At 33.8% G+C, this 21,821-nt stretch overlaps 1 protein-coding gene across 3 annotated transcripts in view; it reads left to right on the forward strand.

Moving 5' to 3' along the window:
- SLC49A4 (solute carrier family 49 member 4) overlaps nucleotides 1-21,821 on the forward strand; it is a 199,767-nt gene that overhangs the window by 93,773 nt on the left and 84,173 nt on the right. For all 3 annotated transcript variants that reach the window (XR_007951904.1, XM_051985412.1, XM_051985413.1), the window contains exons 7-8: nucleotides 5,709-5,836; nucleotides 21,403-21,585. Coding sequence is in view for 2 of the 3 variants with exons in the window: in XM_051985412.1 (XP_051841372.1) it covers nucleotides 5,709-5,836; nucleotides 21,403-21,585 (311 nt within the window). In the remaining variant the exon portion in view is untranslated. The remainder of the gene's footprint in view (nucleotides 1-5,708; nucleotides 5,837-21,402; nucleotides 21,586-21,821) is intronic.

Raw genomic sequence — 21,821 nt, forward strand, 5'->3', positions numbered from 1 at the left:
ATTAGAGGAGAAAGGGAGGATGTGAAAATTTTCTGGTCCTCTTTATTGTGCAAGGAAGACCAATACAAGACAAATACAAGTTAGATTAAACTCAAAGCAAAAAGTTCGTTTATCATTAATATGATGACTACAAAATGGTTTCAATCAAGGAAAGGGATTGAAATATTAGCTTTCTGCAGACTTAGGAAATGAGAGATATGGATAACATCTATAAATACAATTATTATCAAAGCACTTTATTGCCTTCCTTTGTGATGTGAATACCTGATCCTAGCTTTCTTAACATAAAGGATCATACATTTATTACCAAAAGAATCAACAAGCCTTCCAAATATAGACTAGTTATGTGTTTATATATTTTATAAGAAGCATTCGGCTCACAGCTTGTATATATATACATATATAATATATAAATATATAAACTCTTAGAAGAAAACATATTGGCTAAAGATCAGAAAAAGTGTACTAGAAGTTCCCAGGGGAATAAGAACAATTCATTATCAATTCAGTGATTATTGAACAAACTATCCAAAAATGTCATAATATTTACACCACCTTTATTGATTATGATAAAATCCTTGACTTAGTTCCACACTTATAGATTAGGTATATGTTGCTCCCAGATTCAATTATCTTTATTCTAGGAATTATCAGAACTATTTATAGTCTTAACCACCTCCAGCCTGAAATATCCAACTGCCTGTTGTATGTAACTGATGTTCCATAATCTTCTTAAATTCAGCACTCCCCAAATTAAACTCATTATCTATTGCTCAAAACCTTCTCTCCTCCCCCCTTGCCCATTACTGTTAAGGGTACTACCATCTTCTTAATCATTCAGGTTATTAACCTTGGTGTTATTATCTTTGATTCTTCCTACTCTCACAAATATTCTTGTAGCTTTTCTGGAGGTCTCTGGACCAGCCTTCTTTTCAGTAGAGCAATCACCACAAGAATAGCCAGGTGTTAAAGTCCAACTTCTTTATTGTCTCTTTGCCTGGGGCTGGGCAGCTTTCTGGAGAGCCTTTCAGACCAGCCTTGCTCTCAGTGGGGGAAGTGCAGGAGGCCAGCCACCACAGTGGTATGAGATGCTGTGAATGAATCTGGCTCTGCTTCTGGCTGAGTTTGTCTCAGCTTATATGCTCTACACTGAGTATAAATCAGTTATTATATCACTAGGAAACCATTATTTGTTGTACAATTAAATCAATTATACTGAACTCAGAGAATTATTAATCACCATGCTAAACTAGATAACCATTGTCTTATCATTTCCACTGACTTAACATCTTGTAAGTTATCCTTGTTTAAGTAAAAGAGTACTGGCCCCTACACTCATACCATCACCATCTCCATATCAAATCTATTGCTAAATCTTATCAATCCAATCTTTGCAAAATCCCTTTATAAACTCTTTCTCCACGCCTACCCTCAGTCTCTGACCCAACTACTACTGTAGTAGCCTATGGCACCTCACCACCTAGAATCTCAAAATCAGTGCTGGTCACCCTGCCTCATCTTTCCCTGTGTCACTCCATTCTTCAGTTAGCTTTCATAATGATCTTCCTAAAGCACAGATCTGACCATGTCACACACCCCACATTCCCCAACCCCGATTCAGTAAGATCTGTAAGTAGTAGTTCCCAATCATATACCAGATTAAATGTAAAATCCTCTGCCTGACTTTTAAGGTCGTTCCTAACCTAGCTGTCTTGAACTTTTGCACTGTTCTTATTTCTTTTCCCTCTTCATACTCTTCAGTCCAGTGACACTGGTCTTTTTGCTTTTCCTTAAACATAACACTTTATCCCCTGATTTTTTGCTTTTTCACTGACTATCTCCATGGCTTGAATTCTCTTCCTTATCATGTCTACCTCCTACTTTCCCTGGCTGCCTTCAAGTTTCAAATGAAGTTCTGCCTCCTATAAGAAAAGTTTTCCAATTCCTAGTGCCTTCCTTCAGAGATCATTTCCAACTTATCCGTTATATATTTTGTTTATACCTAGTTGTTTACAAGTTTTCTTACCCATTTATTGTAAGATCCTTGACGGCAGGAATTGTTTTTACCTTTCTATCATCAGTGTTTAGCACAATGCCTCATACATAGTAGGTGTCTTATTAATTCTTTTTGATATAATTTGAAATTGTTTAGTCCCCATTTATGTTTTAATTCTTTGCTCAAATCAGTCAGTAACCATTTATTGTCTTTTATGTTCCAGGCACTATATAAATGCTGGAAATTTAAAAAATTTAAAAGCTCCCTGCTCTCAAGAAGCTCACAGTCCAATTGAGGGAGACAACATACAAACAACTTAGTACAAACTATATTAAAAGATAAATTGGAAATAAAAGGAAGAAGAAACAATAATTAAAAGGAATCAGAACTTTATAAAAGATGAGATTTAGCTGGAAATCTCCTGGTCAAGATGAGGATAGAAAACATTTTATGCATGTATGCATAGGGGACAGTCAGTGAAAATTCCCAGAATTGGGAGTTCAGTCTCTTGTTCAAAGAACAAAAATGAGAATGGTGTCATGGGATCACAGAGTATGTATGTGGGAAAGTTCAGATTATGAAGTTCTCTTAATGTCAAACAGGATTTTATACTTAATCTTGGAAGTGATAAGGACATATTGAGTTTATTGAGTAAAGGATGACATGATCAGACTTGTACTTTTAGGAAGATCACTTTGATGCTGAATGGAGAATTGATTGGAATAGGGAGACCATCCAGAAGGCTTGTTGTAATAGTCCGTGGACAGTGATGAAAGGCAGTACCAGAGTGATAGAAATGTCAGAGGGGAGAAGTGGACATATGTGAGAGATGTGATAAGTTAGAAATAACAAGATTTGACAATCCATTGGATATGGAAGGAAGAATAAAAGATGACACTTTAGTTATAACCCTGAATGACTGGGAGAATAGTGCTGCCCAGGACAATAATAGGGAAGTTTGAAGGGAAAAATAATGAGTTCAGTTTTAGACAGCTGTGAGACAAATAGTTTAAGGTGTCCAATAGAGAGATGGCGATAAGAAACTGGAGGTCAGCAAAGAGCTTAGAACTGCATAAATAGATATGAGCATCATTAGCATAAAGATGATAATTGATTTCATAGGAGCTAATGAAATCACTAAGTGAAATAGTATATAAGGAGAAAAGAAGCATGTTTTGGGCAGAGTCTTGTGGGACATCAATGTTAGTATGTATTACCTGGATGAAGATCCTGCAAAGTAGAGTGAGAAGTATTGGTCGTATAGGTAGAAGAACCAGGAGGGATAGTGTTACGAAAACCTAGATAGGAGAGTATCCAGGAGCAGAGAGTAATTGACAGTATCAAAGACTCTAGCAAGGTCAAGAAAGATGAGGAGTGATAAAATAATATTTGGAAATTTAAAAATTTTTGATTTCTTTGGAAAAAGTGGTTTCACTTGAATGTTGAAGTGGGATGTCAAGCTATGGAAAATTAAAAGGAGAATGAGAGGAAAGGACATAACAGCACCTATAGTAGGCAACTTTGTAAAGAAGTTTAGCCCCCAAATGGAGAAAAGATATGGGATGATGATAACTAGTAGGAATGAATTGATTAAGTGATGGGTTTTTGAGGACAGGAAAGCTATGGGCACCTAGATTATAGAGAAAGCTGCTATTAAACCAGGAGAATCTGAAGGTACATGAAAGAGTAGGGACTTCTTCATGTGAGTGAAGTAAAGAAAGGAGGAAATAATAGCAGAAAGCCTCAAGGTAATTTGATGAGGAAGAAGGGAAAAGATGAAGTTTTTGACAGAAGGTCTTTAGTTATGATAATGAGGAAACAAGGAACCATGACAGGTTTGAGGAGGCTAGATATGGTTTAGTGATGATGAATGGAACAGTAATTTAATTAGGGAGGTATAAAATGTACTTTGTTGATTATAATTTTTTCATTTTATGACCAGTAAAGTATGTTTACTTTTCTTTTTTTTCTGCATTTGTTAAGAGATGTTTTATATCCTGACTCAAGGTCAGTTTTTGTAACTATGAAGCATATAATTAAGAAATATGAATATTCCTTTCTATTTCCATTAGTATTTGCCAGAGATACATTATATCTGATTTTTGAAAAATTCTGTTATAGTCTTTAACTTTTTTTGTTTATCTTTTTGTTAAGACTTTTTTTGTTAAGACTTATATGGGCTGTAAAAGAGGTTCATTGCTGCCCCTGTGATTATACTCTTACTTTCTATTTTTCCTTATAATGCAGTTAACTTTTCTTTTAAATATTTGGATTCTGTGTCATTTGATACATACATGTATATGTATATATTTGTGTAATATACATATATCTATGAAATATTGATAACATTTCCTTTTTTTTAGTACCCTTAAATATATTTTCCTCGCTTATCTCTTTTAACCATGACAATTTTTACTATTATCTTTTCTGAGATTGCTTTCTGTGCTTGCCTTTTTTAATTCACCTGAAGCAAAATTGATTCTGCTAGAACATTCAACTTTATCTCTCTGTGATTTTTTTTTGTTTAAGATTTTTTAATAGCATATTATTTGATTATGCTTTCTTATCTATTCTGCTACTGTCCCATATTTTAAAGTATGACATCTGATGGAAGAAATAAAAATTATGTTAGAACAGGATATGGTACATATCATTCTTGTTGTCTTATTTACTATTGAATTTGTCCCAACAATGATTTCTATAGATCAAAAGATGATATTGCATTCCAATATTTTCATTCCATTTTAAAATCAACCATTTTATCTATATGCACTAAACATAAATATAATTAAAGGACAATATTATCTCTAATGGCCCTGAGACTATTTCTATCTGAATCCATTCAGCATAGTAAACGAGAATGAAACAATACCTCACCCTCTTAAAATTTTCACTGTATTTTCATCACAGTAATCCTGTGAGGTCTAAGTAACTCAAGTGCTATTATTCCTATTTTGGATATGAGGAAACTTGAGTTAAGTGGCCTTCTTAGAGCAGTTGAAAACCAGATCTTCCTTCCAAGTTTAACGCTATTTACAATATGCTTGCTTTGAAAAAAAAAAAAGAGAGAGAGAGAGAGAGCTATTCATTTGTTTATAGCTTTTAAAATCAAGGCTTTTGGAATTCAAAATAGTCTCCCAAAAGATGATGGCTTTGTTTGGCAAAATCTTGTTCTGACTTCTTAAATATTCTTGTTCCTAATTCTTGATATGTTTTTGGTTGACTCATGCCTTTTAAATCTTAGCAAATTGCTTTCAAATTCCTTAGGCCTAAAAATGACAGGTGTGTTCCTTGGATCCAAGAAGATTTTTTTTTTAATTTAAATGAACTGTGTCTATAAAATATCAGCTTCTTGAATGACGATTCTCTTAAGGTTTGAAGGTATTTTGCTTTAGTCAGAAGGAAGAACAATGGCACTACATTTAATACCACCTGAGAACAGAAATGAAATGCTATATTGAGCTTTTGGGAGCTGTAAAGAAATAAGATTTGAAAGTTCATTTCTAATAGCATTTCCAAATACAAAAATCTTTCCATATAGGTTAAAAGTTCTTAACAAAGATATATAATTTCATACTTTTAGTCACAGTATTAAAGTTCAAAATAATATATGAGAATTCTCGTCTTAACTTAATTTTAGTTGATTTATAGAATATCATATACAGAAATAATGAGAAATGGTTTGAGTTAATGAATCGTTGTTTCCTGTCAGGTTTGCAGATTTCATCAGAGGCATGTTGAAGCTAATCCTTCTATTGCTGTTTTCTGGAGCTACACTTTCATCTACTTGGTTCACTCTGACCTGTTTGAACAGCGTTACCCATCTGCCTTTAACTACAGGTACACATATAATCTTTTTGGACTTTGGACAAGTTTTTCTCACTTCATGTTACAATATGGATTCAGGGTCAATGCAATTATTTCTGCTGCATTGTAGATAATTCTTGATCATTTAAAGCCTGAAAAGGAGAGTTGTATCATTCCCTTATATAATCACATTGTCAACTCATCTAAAAGAGTCCAAAGATCAAGTTTGATTTTCACCAAATATCTGAAAGTGTGTGTGTGTGTGTATGTGTGTGTGTGTACACACCCTACCTCGATAAGGATTTTGAATTAGGAAAATGGTAGGTAGATTGACCTTATTATATTACCAGGAAATGTCCTCTGTATAGAAATCATAATATAGGTGAGTAAATAGAGCGTTTATTAATAATAATTTGTTATATTAATAACTTCTAGTAATATTTTATTATAATTATTTGTATCATTAATAAATAATTTAATAATAATAGCTGTTATTTGTATAGTGCCTTAAGGTTGGAAAAGTATTTTTAAATATTATTTCATTTTATTCTCACAATCTGAAAATAGGTGCTATTGTCATCACCATTTTATAGTTCAGGGAAAGAGTCAAAGCAGTTAAGTAAATTACTCAGCATCACATAGCTACTAAATATTTGAGGCTGGATTTAAACTTGAGTCTTCCTGAATCCTGGTCCTACATCTGCCAGGAACTAGGCTAAATTCTGCTTATAGATGTCGGAAAGCAAGACAGTTCCTGGCCTCCAAGAGCTTATATTCTAATGAAGGATGACAATTTATCAAGGGAAGTTGGAAAAAGGGGCAAGAAAAGGGTGCCCATTTGGAAGCAATGTAGATGAGGAGAAATCTGGGTGTGAGTGGGGTGAAGCATGACCAGGGTCTTTCCTAAAATGGTGGTCCTGGAGACAACAGCAATCCACACTTGAGAATTCATGCTTCATCTTTGTATTATACCAGCTGTTAAATTTCCTTGGATTTGGAATGTGACATGCCAAACTACTTAGAGATTTTTTGGGATCAGACCTGTGATTTCCTTTATAAAACATACTTCTAATGAGCAACTCCTCTTCAATTTCATTCTTGGAGATTTGCCTCAGGCATTCAAAGATTAAATGATTTTGCCATACAGCTGCTGCATAGCTACATAGCCTACATCAGAGAAGGACTTGAATTCAGATCCTCCTAATCCCAAGGCTGACACTGTAGCCACTACACTATTTACTCTTGGTTTACTTGTACAAGATTGTTTGGTGTAGCTATGTCATAGCAAGAAAACAGAACATACAATAGAAAGTGTCCTAAATGTGGAGCACCTGGACCTGAATGTACACAATCCTGGCTCTGAGTCTTGCTCTTTTTGTAAATTTTGAAGCAACATTTAATCTCTCTGGGCCTCAATTTTCTAATAAAACTGAGGAGTTTAAACTAGATGATCTCTACAATATCCTCTAAGTCTGGATTTATGATAAATGATCCTAAAATTAGAGAAGTGGATTTAGTCAGAAAGATGATGAATTCTGTTTCAAATGTGTTAAAATTCAGGTGCTGATTGAGGAGATTGTGTGGTGTAATAAGAACAACAATAAGAGTTCTGGATGTGGAGCAAAAATGGCTAGACTCAAAAAACTGGCTCTGCTTTTTACTTCTTGTGAGTTCCGAAAGCCCCTGAACTTTTCCGGATTTCTCTTTCCACATCTTTAGAAATGAGAGAATTGAATAAGGTGATCTCTAAGATACTTCCCAGGATTTTATCCATGCTCCTCGAAAATAGCCAGGTAAAGATGTACAGCAACACAGGACTGGAATTCTAGAGAGATTGGTTTAGATTTGAATCACCAGTCTAAGAACTATTGAATCCATTGGTGGAAATAAGATCAACAAGGGAGAGAATGTAATAGAGAGAAGCCTCCCAAAAAGCTTTAAAGAAAACCCATTGTTGGAAGTGGGAAGCAAGAATAAATCTTGAATCAGTAAAGACTAATAAAGAAAGGTCACACATGTAAGAGAAAAACAGAATAGAGCAGTGTCACAGTAGTGTCATTTGCAGTGTAGCTTCTGAGCTCATTATTCAAACAAAACTGCTCTCTTCCAAGTTAACAATGATCTAGTAATTGTCAAATTGGATGGCCTTTTTTGAGCCCTCATCCTTTTCCACCTCTCTGCTGCTTTCACACCATTGACTAGCCTTCCTTCCTGGATATTCTCTTCCAAGTTTTCATGATCCCTCTTCTCTCTTGGTCTGCCTCTTGTCTGGTTTCTCTTCTTCATTCCCTTTTTCTGGTTTATCCCTAACATACTCCTTAACTTTGGAAATTTCCCTTGGTTCTAGTCTAGGCCCTCTTTTCCTTCTACACTCTTTTTCTCTTAGTAACTTCTTCAGCTCCCGTGAGTTTAATTATGATTCTCCCAATGCAAATGATGCACAGGCCTATATATCCATCCCAAGTCTCTCTCCTGATCTTCAGTAGTACATCACTAGTTGCCTGTTGGGCACTTCAAGAATATTAGATATCATCAAGACTTCTCAAACTCATATCCAAACTGAACTATTTCCCTTGGTACCCTCTTCTAAATTTGGCTATTTCTTTCAAAAGGACCACTATCCTTCCTACATATACAGATTTGTAATCTTTATGTTATCTTTGGATTCCTTACTTTTCTTCACCTCACATAATCACTTGCCAAATCTTGGCATCTTTCTTTTTCACATTTCTTTCATCTCATCCTATTCAACAGTTTTAGCCTTAATTCAGACTCTTATCACCTCTCATATAGCTTATTGCATCAGCTTCCTAATTGGTCTTTCTGCTTCAAGTTTCTCTCCATTCCAGTTAGCCCTCTACATTGCTGTCAAAATGATTTTTCTATTGCTCATGTCATTACTCTCCTCAATTAATTTAGTGACTTCTGTCTCTAGAATACAATATAAACTCTTTCCATTTAGCTTTTAAAATTCTTCCCATGACCCAAGGTGATCATTCCAGGCCTACTGTACAATACTCTCCCTCCCCTTTGTACTAATTATTCTTCATGTCTGAAAAATAATTAAATAATTGTAATATTATATGTAGTAACATATATTAATATACTAATTTATTAATATATGATTAATTAGTATATTTTGATATTGGTATATTATGATAATGATGATATCTATATATAAAATATATAGATATAAAATAATTAAATAAATGATGAAAATTACTTCAGTCTCTTGGAAGTCATCTTCTTTCTTCAAGATGCAGCTCAAGTTTAACCTTCCAAAGGAAGCCTTTACTGATTCCTCTTTCCCCCCCAACTACTAAGTAGTCCCATCCAAACTATTTCACTATTTATATTTATTTCACTGCTTATATTATTTGTATTTCTCTTTTTATATTTATTCTGTCCATATTTATACATATACGTACTGTCTCTTCTCTATTAAGATATAAGTTCCTTGAAAGACAGGATTGTTTAATTTTATATTCCTGGCACCTAACGTCTAACATCTAACACCTAACACCTAAAGATTAACATGTGCCAGCACATGATAAGTTCTTAATAAATGCTTGTCAAAACACTAAAAACAAATGATTTTGAAAAGGTTTAGATTTTTGATCAACATCAGAGGTTTTTTTTGCTCCAGCAGATGACACCTTTTGATCTCAGGGATTGGGAAATCAGGAATTGGAAGTTTGTTTAGCCATAGTATGGAAGGAATACCAATTAATCAAAGATATCATTCCCCAGGACCCTGACTGTATGAATGAAGTACAAAAGTGACATATAAATCTCATTGTGGGCACATTTAAGGGAAAATAATCTGAAGTCAATTTATAGAGAGATCAATTAGTCAAAAGGAAATCACAGGTCTGGTCCCAAAAAATCTCCAAGTAGTTTGGCATGTCACATTCCAAATCCAAGGAAATTTAACAGCTGGTATAATACAAAGATGAAGCATGAATTCTCAAGTGTGGATTGCTGTTGTCTCCAGGACCACCATTTTAGGAAAGACCCTGGTTCACCCCACTCACACCCAGATTTCTCCTCATCTACATCATTGCTTCCAAATGGGCACCCTTTTCTTGCCCCTTTTTCCAACTTCCCTTGATGAATTGTCATCCTTCATTAGAATATAAACTCCTGGAAGCCAGGAACTGTCTTGCTTTCCTACATCTGTATGCAAAATTTAGCCTAGTTCCTGGCAGATGTAGGACCAGGATTCAGGAAGACTCAAGTTTAAATCCAGCCTCAGATATTTAGTAGCTATGTGATGCTGAGTAACTTACTTAACTGCTTTGACTCTTTCCCTGAACTATAAAATGGTGATGACAATATTTTCAGGTTGTGAGAATAAAATGAAATAATATTTAAAAATATTTTTCCAACCTTAAGGCACTATACAAATAACAGCTATTATTATTAAATTATTTATTAATGATACAAATAATTATAATAAAAATATTACTAGAAGTTATTAATATAACAAATTATTATTAATAAATGCTCTATTTACTCACCTATATTATGATTTCTATACAGAGGACATTTCCTGGGTAGGGTGTACCTACCTACACACACACACACACACACACACACACACACACGTATTTACTTATTTCTGTGTGTCAATTTTCCTTCAGAATTGGGTTGTTTTCATTTTTGTCTTTAAATCTCTGGAAATTAATAAATGCTTCCTGAATGAATGAGTCAATCAATGACCATGGGACTCCTCAGTACTTGCTATTAATTTGCATTTCTTCTTTATTCTGTAAATATATAAAAATGAAAACAACCCGATTCTGAAGGAAAATTGAACACACAGAGATAAGTAAATACAAAGTAATTTCTAGGGGTGAATGGAGGAAGGGACAGAAGATAAAAGAAAAGAGTTCAGGGTAATCTTGATTGGATACCCACCCCTAAAGACCAGCAATTGGATGATCATTGTATAACTAGCAGTATTACTTGTGAAAAGGGAGTTCAAGGACAATGAGGGCTGAAATCATTGATATTTTGAAAAAATCTGTTTCAATTCTGTTTGAGGTCAGAACTTTTGATCTGGAGACCCCACTGTGAGGCCTATACCCAAAGGGATCTCTGATAAAAATAAAGCTCTTCTACAGACCAAAATATTTATATCACTACTTTTTTGTAGTAAAAAAGAACTGGAAGCACAGTGATACCCCTTGATTGAGGAATGACCACATAAGTTGTGCATAAAAAGAATGGACTATTATTGTGCTATAAGAAAGGATGGATACAAAAAATAAAAGCATAAGATGTAAAGTAAGCAGGACTAAAAAATAAAACTGTATGTAATGACTTTGAGGTAATTAATTTTGTTCCTGTATTTTATATTTGATTTGATACTTTGCCAAACCTGAAGCCTCTTCTCTGAGGTTTAAATGGAGGACCTTATGTGTGCTAAAATTCCTTCCCCACTCTAAATAGAAATAACAAAGACACAATTGCTCCAACTTAAAGGAAAATTCCTAATATTATCATAAAATACTGTCTCAACACTTCTTCCAAGGTTTGTGTGGTGTCTCTGATAAGTTAAAACAAGCTAATCTTGTCCCATCTTGAACAATTAAGATAGTCTTATTTAATTCCCCAGTGAATTTCTCAGAACCTCAGAATGTAATTAAGACCTATAAATTTTAAAAAGGAATTTTTTAGAAACAAGGAGAGGTGGTCTCTTAGCATGTGGGGGTTAAGCCCTCTTCCTTTCCTATTTTATTCTATGCTTATAAAAATGTATAGCATCTGCATTTTTGTTTTTTCTTCTCAGGTTATTTTTACCTTTCTAAATCCAATCTTTCTTGTGCAACAAGATAACTGTATAAATATATATACATATATTGTATTTAACCTATACTTTAATATATTTAACATGTATGGGACTACCTGCCATCTAGGGGAGGGGGTGAAGAAGGGGAAAAGTTAAAACAGAAGTTTTTGCAAGGGTCAGTGTTGAAAAATTACCCATGGATATGTTTTATATAAAAAGCTATAATAAAAAAAAAATGTATAGCATCCTCAATTTGGGTTCTCTTGACCAAAGTCAGGGCTATTAGACCTAGCCTTTTTTATGAGGTCATATGCCCTTTATAAATTATAACTGATATGGAAATTTGCTTCATTTTATCACTTTGTTAAATTCCAGTTGAGACAAATTCAATGTAAATGCAAAGAAAAAAATGTTGCTTTTGAGTTAACTATCTAAAAATAATCAGATAGGGATAGATTTAAATTAAATCATTGTTTCAATGATTGTTAAACATGCCCGTTAAATCCAATTGAGTCAGTACTGTCTTTACATAAAGCTTTCAGAAAGACACTAAGACTGAAGAGTTTCAGAAGTGTAAAAGTTAAAGCTAAGAATATCTTTGTTACTAAGAACTGGGAGGATCTGAGTTCAGATACTGCCTCAAACAGTTTAGGTATGTTGCTTAACTGCTTTCAGCTTCAATTCCTCATCTATAAAATGAGACTAACAATAGCACTTTCCTCACAGGGTTGCTTTGAGGATCAAATAAGGTAATATTTGTAAAGCACTTTGTAATCCTAAGAGCCCTATGTAAATATTAGCTCATAGTAATATTACTTGATGAGATTTTTCAAATTAAGCAATAAGAGTCATTTATCATTATCACCACCATTATTATTAATATCTTTTTTATATCTTCTTGAGAGTTTACAATGTGATTTCTTCATAGTAATGGGAAGGTAGATCACATAAGTCTCTCCCTTTTACAGATGAGGAAGTTAAGGTACAGAGAAATAGTGATTTATTTGATGGCAGGCCTCTGATGGTCCAGTAGAGGGAGGAGAGGGAGAGGAAGAGAATTCATGTGTAGGAATCCAGCCTGAGACACTTCCTCTCTGTGTCCTCAGCAAGTCTTCCCTGCACAGAGAATGCATTGTCCTCCTCTGTAAAATGGGGATAACGATAGCCTCTACCCCACAAGGTTGTGGTGATGATCCAATGAGATATAATACCTGTAAAGTGCTTTTTGCAAGCTTTAAAGTGCTATAGAAATGTTAGCTATCATCATCGTTATTGTATATGATCACACATGAAGTAGAAGAGTTTGGATTGAATCCAGGTCTTCTGATTCTAAGCCCAGTGGTCTTCTGCTCACACTGACCCTTGGACTAATTGTCTTTAACTTTCATAAATAATTCTCTGGGAACTCCTTTAGACTGGAAACCTAGCATTCATAGCAGTTTGAAATTTAGCATAAAACTTTAAAGATCTCTCAAACCCAAATACTGTATACTTAGCAGCTTATAATTCCATAAGTCCCATCTTTAAGTTTTTAACATGGTTTAGCTTATTGCCATTTTTGTAAAGAGATTTGAATTTTTGAGGCCAAAAACCAAAACAAAACCTCTATTATTTTTTTCTTAAAAAACCTCTGTATGCCAATTGACAAGAATGCAGTTTGGGACAGAATCAAAAGATTGCTGAAAAGATAGAATCTTAAAAAACAACAACAACAACAACATTAACAAAGACTGAAATAAAATAGTAGATTTAATATAGAAATTATAGACTTACAAATGACCACCAATTGTGAATAGAAATGAATCTTTTTTGGTCTGTTTCATAGATGAGTCATTTCTGAGAGGCATTATCTCAGTTGCCTAGGATAGTGGCTGAGCCTGGGCTCCTTGTATTCTGAGAACTTTAAGTAAATACTTGTTATTGGGTTTTACTTTATTTTTGCGGGGGGGTGGAGGGGGGGAACTGAAGGGGTTGTTGTTTGTTTTTAATTTTCATAATTTATTGTAAGATTTTGAGTTCCAAATGTTTTTTCTCTTCCCTTATTCACCCTCTTTCCCAAGACAATAAGCAATCTGATATAGATTATACATGTATAGTGCTTTTAAATATATTTCCATTTTAGTCATGTTTGGAAAGAAAAATTGGAACAAAAGAGAAAATAATACAAGAAAGAAAATACAACTCCCCAAAAAAGGTGAAAATAGTATGCTTCAATCCATATTCAGTCTCCATAGTTCTTTCTTTGGATGCAGATGGCATTTACCATACCAAGTCTCTAAATTGTATTGCTAAGTAGGGCTGAGTCTATCATAGTTGATCATCAGATAATTTTGCCTTTACTATGTACAATAATCTCCTGGTTCTGTTCACTTCATTTAGCATCAGTTCATATATGTCTTTCTCAGCCTCTGAAATCAGCCTGCTCCTCATTTCTTATAGAATAATATTCCATAACATTCATATACCATATTTTATTCTCCAACTGATGGGCATCCACTCAGTTTCCAGTCCTTGCCACTATAAAAAGGGCTGCCGCAAACATTTTTGCACCTATGGGTTCTTTCCCTCTTTTATGATCTCTTTGGGATACAGGCCCGTAGAGACACTGTTGGATCAAAGGGTATGCACAGTTTTATAGTCTTTTGGGAATATTAATTATTGTTAGTGATATAAATAACATACCGCCTTTTGTTATTCCCTAACTAGATGTAAAGAAATAAAAAACATTTTAATACAGCTTGATGAAAATCAACAAGTCTGTTGTGATTGTCTTTCTGCCTCCATAATGTCAATAGGTCTAGTCACAATGTCATAAGACTTACATAAAAACCAAGTTTATTATAAGAGAATTCAAAGAGTTCACAATTCATACATAAGTTTGCATTTTATGATAGTGCCACAAAAGAAAGAAGAAAAAAGGGGAAGAGGCATGGGAAGGGAGGGAAAAGGGGCAGTACCGGTGGGAAAAAGGAATAGAACCTTTCCCTTGGGAACTGCTTGACTATGAAAGTAAGAAGGTCCACTTATCTGCAAAGCACCCTAGCTGTACAAGCATTTTTCCCAGACTGGCACAGACTGACTGGCACCCGTCTTGCCTCCCAGAGACATACAGGGAGTCCATCTTGGAGTCCAAACAACAAATCATGTCAATAGTGGATCTTTGCCTTTGGCATATTCAAGACTTCCAGCATGCTCTGGGCAACTTAAAAGATATGGCAACTTAAAAAGATTAGCTCTGGGAACTCCTTAATAGCCCTTAATAGTAAAACACTATCTTAATTCCTTTTATGCAACAGACATTTTATAGAAGGGGACTTACTAATTACTTAGATTAATATGCATCTTTGAGTATCTTTTTATCTTTCCTGGCAAATTCTTATTTCCTGTAGCCAAAAGTTATTGTTATTGTAATTAGGAATAAAAGTTTAAAATGAATAAAGTTATGAATAAAGTTTTTAACATTAAGAAGAAATTTCTTGTCTCTGAGGCCAACATGTGAATGACTTTTTCCTAAAATAAGGTACTTAGTTGTTACCCATATCTGTTAACAAAAGAGCAAAAAAAGATGAGTTTAAGAGGAGGAATTTTAGTAGGACTTAGGAAATAATTTTTTGACTATTAGGATAATGAAACACTGTAATAAACACTATTCCTGGAGAAAAGAATTGAGTCTTCAAGCAGAAAGTGCTATTTAAATGCAAAAGAAAGCTAGACAAGATGAACTGTCAGCATCTCTTCCAGCTCTGTTATTCTATGATTTAATAATAAATTACCTTTTCTGGGGTTGTAAATGTTGCTTTGGGGCATGAAAAATATGAATAAGTTCAAACTCATTAATTCTGATTTCACAATCAGTCTTTAACTTCATGTCTACTAACACTGAGTATTATTAGCTGTGCTTCATTTTTATAAGATAATTAATTTACTTTCTAAGGATAAGAGCCTGTAAACGTAATTATCAACCTTTCCAAGATTAAACTATGGTGACATAGAAGATGAGCAAAAAGGTATAAGCAAATTATTATTAATTTGCTTAACACAAAATAATAGGAATTAATTTTATACTGAGATATCTCCATCATTTTCTATAAGCTTTATTGTATATACTACTTACTTTATTAATATGAAATAGTTTGTATTAAAGAACAAAATAGCTGGTTTTCAAATTGAAGAAAATATGGGGCTTCTTTATAATTACAAATTTACCTTAAATTATTTTGGAAATGATTTTTAGTAAATCCAATTTAATCATTTTCATTGTCTATGGTATAATCACAATCAATCAGTCAGTGCACAAAGGAATAAAAGTTTATCCAGTATATTCTTTAAAATCAGTAAAATACTTCATGACAAAATATTTTGTTACTTCACAATGTCCATAGTTTCTTAAAAAACATTAAGCCAGTTGCTCTGCAATTATATTTAAGGTATATTTAGCTTATATATATATATATATGTATATATATATTTAAGCTATATTTAACACATAAACAATTAAAATGAACAAAGTTTTCTTCATGTGTGAGTTTTTTAGCTTAAAATTTTTTTGTATTACATTTTCTTTTTTTTAAATCAACAGAGATTTCTTTTCTTTCTTTCCATCCCTGCACTGTCACATTGAAATAAAGAAAAATAAAACACTTGTAACTTACAGTTATTATTGTCAATAATTATGAATATTTACTGAAAGCTCCCAAGACATAGGAAGGGAGACTAGGCTCAGTCATTCTTCTAGGGGACTAAGAGTAGAAACAATATTTATTCATTTCTAATCATAGGTGCATCTAGCAGTTTGGTGGTCACTTATAAGTGTACATCTTCTATACCAAATCTCTTTGTTTTTATTTAAGATTGTTTTTACTTTTATAGTCTTTTGATTCTGTCCCAAACTGCATAATTGCTTATAACAATATTGTATGTATGTCCAAACAAGACAAATTCATATATATATATACACATATACATATACATACACACACACATACATATACATGAATATATTCATATATATTCATGTATATGTGTCTTATTCTGTACTCTGTGTTTATCATCTTTCCAAGAAGAGATAGGTAGTATATTTCATTATTCTTCTAGAATTGGGGCTGGTCATTGCATTGATCAGAATTCTTAAGTCTTTCAATATTGTTTGTTTATAGTGTTGTTGATATTGTATAAATTGTTTTCTTGGTTCTACTTACTTCATAACTGCTTCACTTCATGAAAGTCTTCCTAGGTTTCTCTGAAGTTGTCACTTCAAATATATATATATATATATATTAGAAGTGGGTTGCATTATGTAATCCATAATCTGATTATGAATCAGATCTGAAAATCTAGTCTGGGTTCTGCTACTAACACAATTTTACCATCCTGGATGAAGCATTTTTCCCCTTTGGGAATCTCTTTCTTCATTTGATCAGTTGGAATGATAAACCTGTTCTACAGGTCTGAGAGTATTATTTCAGTAATCATATGGAATAATGGATATCAGGTCATGTTAACAAGCACCACATTACACCAAGTTCTGGGATTACAAATGGAAGCAAAGGAAAAACATCCCCTACCTGCAAGGAGCATATATTCTAATAGGAAAAAACAAAACAAAATATAAAAGGAAGCTGAAAGGAAGGGAAGGAAAAGAGATGAAGGTATCCAGCATATAGACACATGATTAGAGAAAGTCCAAAGAAAGGTTAGGAATGCAACCTGAAGAAGAATGGAGGATAGGGAGTGACCACATATTTAAAAGTTGAAAACATTTTATCAATACAACATTATTGCATTATTGATTTTTAAAATATTAAGAACTTCAAATAAAGTATGGCCCAGTAGAATGAAATTTTATTATTGCCAAATGAATTTAGTTGTTGTTTTCATTTTTTCCACTTTCTGTGTTTCAAAGAAATGAAGCATCTTGGAACTCATCAGTCTTAATACTCCTCATCTAAAACTGAGGTTAAGGATATAAAGAGGTTAAGAGATCTACCCTGGGCCACTTAGTTAACAAATAACAGAATCAAGATTCAAACCCAAGCCCTCTGACTCTTGCCTTGCACACAACTATTTTCATTTCTAGTTTAGGAATTGATCTCTCTTTGAGTTAGAAATACTGTAGAGATAGAGAAGGGAAGTATTTTCTGAGATTTTAACTCATTTACCTGAATTCTTTGCATTTTGAGTAATAAATCAGTAAAATATTATTCTCTTCTTTGAGAATGGGATTCTGCTAGTCTCTTTTGTATCATTTTCCATTTGGGGAGTGTGGTGCCATGGAAGGTGACTCCATTTCACATCCTCTCTCTGTCCCCATTTTCTTTCTCTCTTTTATTAATTGCTGCCATTACTTTCTCTCTTTGTGCTGTGCTCCTGTCACCCAGCCTTTCTTTGACTAGGACTTTTTCTCTAACTTATTATCTTCAAAATTTACTTTTCCCTAAAAGTTTTTATTTAAAACAGAAATGACCATCACTAAAGCTATGTTTCATTACTTCATTTTGTCATGAAGGTATTTCTGGAGTACCAGTTCTGGTGTACAACAGCACAGAGTGCTGGAAGAGTCTCCCAGTCTGGGAAGGCTCCAAGCCCAGGCCTAGATGCACCTCACTAAGAATGAGCAGGCTCATTGCTGAGGGACTGACCATCACATAATGGATTGTGAAACCCTTAGTTAAGGTACTGAAGGGTGGCATTTGGCATCAGTAAAGAGTGCCCATACTGATGAAACTGAATCCTTAAAGTAGTTAAATGGAGGGAAAGTATTAAAAATAACAAAACAACAAAGTAAAATTATGAAACTACTCTTCCCAGTCTTCATACAAACAGAAGTAGGTAATGCTCTAATTCATTTTCCCTTAGCTCTTTTCTCCAATCAGTCCTTACAGCAAAAATTTTAGGAGTCTTTACATTTCAGGCAATTTAAGATGGGCATTGATAAAATGGAGTATATACAGAAGAGGACAACCAGGAAGAACCTTGAGTTCATGTCACATGAAGATTAGTTGAAAAAAAGAGGGGTTGTTTAGTCTAAGACTTGGGAAAGGAGGAAGGAAAAGAAAAAGGAGTCCTGGCTTCCTTGTCCAAAAGGAAATGGAATTAATCTCCCTCCTCCTTACATTCCCCAGGTCCCTTGAATATATAGTAGGATAGGGAAAATGGACACTCATTGGTTATTCTAGCCTCTACCTGTGGATAAGATAAAATTCATTTATATCTCAGAATAAGTTTGGACAATCTTTATCCTTAATATGCAATGGTCAAGTCAAAAGAAAGCCATCTTGGTGACGGCTTAGTGAACCAAAACGCAAAATGAATCAACATGATAGTGAAAAAATTGAAGTGATCCTGGGCTATATATAATATAATATGGTATCACAGAATCTCCCTATTGGAATCAGAGGCCACAAAGTATAACTCTTCCCTGGGAAAGAATCCTTTTTTTTGTTGGACTCAACAAGTTTATCCTTGATGATTTCCAGCGAAGGGAAAACCTTCCCCCTCTGAAGGCAGTCTATTCTATTTTTGGATAACATTACTTTTTAAGATGCTTTTACTCATATCAAGCCTAAATATGCTTTTCTGTTACTTCCACCCATTATGTTACTTCTGCCTTCTGGATATGCATAAAACATGTCTGATCCTTCTTGGCATTCTTTGACATATTTGAAGACAACTCTTTTTCTTTTCCTTCCCCCTTTCCCAAGTCTTAGACTAAACAACCCCTCTTTTTTTCAGCTAATCTTCATGTGACATGAACTCAAGGTTCTTCATCATCCTGGTTGTCTTCTTCTGTACATACTTCATTTTATCAATGCCCATCTTAAAATACAGTGCCTGAAAATGAATATTCTCAAACAGTTTTATACACTATGTCTTTCTGAAAACAATTTAACATTCTATTAACTGGAATTATGTTACTGACACATTGAGCTTGCTGTCCAATAAAAGACCCAAAATTTTTATAGCCATTTCTTTCCCCATCTTATGCTTGTAAAAATGATCTTTTTTGAAACCAAGAAAAAATGTTAAATTTGTTCCTAAATAGGTAACTGGATGAGATTGGCTGGCCCACATCTCTCCAGAATAATACGAGTTAAACATGTTATCCTAAAATTTAGGTTAATTATTCTTAGCTGTCATCTGATCTACCATTCTTGTAAGTAGATTAGAAAAAAAAAAAAAAGAAATAGAATTTTAAAAAAAATTGTCTACTTATTGATGTTAATGAAAATTAAAATACTGTTATAAGTTAATGGCATTTCAGTAAGTTTCAAAGGATACTATTAAATAATATGCATACAAGTCAAGATCCATAACGTCTTTCCAATTAAAGAGATAAGTGAAGATACATATGCCACATTACTACTCCTAAGCCTTAGGATCCTTGGCTCCCAAGTACAAGGAAAACCTTACAATTTAAGTCAGAGATTTTAGTTGAGTAGTCGATTTCCCTTTGTTATCCACTCCTGTTATGATCTCAGTAGGAAAATGAGTATTCACAAGAACAGTATTAGACCAGACAACTTGTTAAAATGGCTACTTGAGGAATCTTGGGATACTAACCAAAAATCACTTTGTGTTCACCCCATGTTAGGTGTATATCTGGCTTGTGCAGTGATAACTTCATGAGTGAGAATGGATGGATTCTTTCTCTGTTCTGGACAGCCAGATGGGCACGTTCATGAATCAGTAGTGCTGAGTAGAGTGATTTGTGAAACCAAAGTAGAATAAAACATTTATTACCTAACAGGAAATGTGAGAACATAATTGGATGCGGAAACTTATTGCTGCTCAAGAATGGGATTCAATTAAAAATAATAATAATAATAAATAAAATACCAGACATTCTTATGAGAAAGAATCACTGAGCATTTCCTGTTTAGGTCTAGATAGTAATATATCTATCCTTAGCTTAAAAACATGAAGTAGCATATGTCCCAAATGTAGACATTATCCAAGGTGCTATCTTAGGCCTTTTTGTCTCCTTTAATGAGTTCATTGATGACTCTAGACCTTCAGATATCACTTTGGGCAGAAATGAATGATTTATGTTTCTTAACTAGCATTGCAGTTTAAATAACTAATATTGTTTTACTATTAGAATAGCATATGTATTTTTTTGTCATAGTTTGGGCTTAATAGGCTTTTGTGGCTACCCTGGGAGTCTGCCCATCTTTTATGACATTGGAATTCAGAAAGTATTTCCTGTAGAAACAAAGCTCTGACTTGAGGAACTCTTGGAATGCAATGTGTTCATAAGTTAGAGACTCCCTGTATTGTAATTTTATCTCCAGTAGTCATATATTACCTGAGCTTCAGTGGCTCTTTGGCCCTTGGGAACCCTATCAACTTGCCTCCTCACATAAATAATTTTCATGGTTTCTTGTTATGCTTCATAGATTTACCCTTTGGTTTAATTTTTTTTCCTACAGTTTCAAAGCAGATATAAATTTTGTGATTACATCACTATATTCACCATGTATGTCTTTTTTTCCTTCAGTAATACACCAAAAGGGAACTTAATCTTTTTAATTATATTCTGGTGATTAAATTCATGTTGCACTTTGACACAGCACCTCTAAAAGGGAGAAAATAATGGTGACTATGATAACTGCTGGCAGCAAAACCTTTTCCCATCTGCCCCACAAAACAAGAGTAAAGAAGAGTACTGACAGATGAGTGATGCTTTTTATATCCTTATTGGCCACTTTATCCAGAGCTGGCCCTTAAGAAACAACACCCAGATGATCTCTCTGATGTAACCTACTGCTTGTATCATAAAACTAATCTGTTTGTATTTTTATTTTAGTGACATTATATGCCTCCTGTATTCTACTGGGAGTATTCCTGAATAGCAGCGTTCCCATCTTCTTTGAGCTTTTTGTGGAAACTGTCTACCCAGTTCCAGAAGGAATTACTTGTGGAGTTGTTACCTTCCTAAGTAACATGTTCATGGGAGTGCTTTTATTTTTTCTTACATTTTATCATACAGGTAAGAAAAACATTCTTTTTTTCACTATCAAAATATATTTTAAGGACATTATGTGGTAATGATGTATAGGGATTTTATATGCTGAATTCTCTTGGATTTCAGTTATCTTTCACACATTTTTCACATGCTAATTAGAGGAAATACCTTATTTGTTATGACCATTGTCTGGCACAGATCCTTTCACATAGTTAGACATTTGTTAATTTTTTTAATAAATCAACAAATCTGTTGGCACT

Source organism: Antechinus flavipes, chromosome 3 (assembly GCF_016432865.1).
Source record: "Antechinus flavipes isolate AdamAnt ecotype Samford, QLD, Australia chromosome 3, AdamAnt_v2, whole genome shotgun sequence".
NCBI classification, from domain to species: Eukaryota; Metazoa; Chordata; class Mammalia; order Dasyuromorphia; family Dasyuridae; genus Antechinus; species Antechinus flavipes.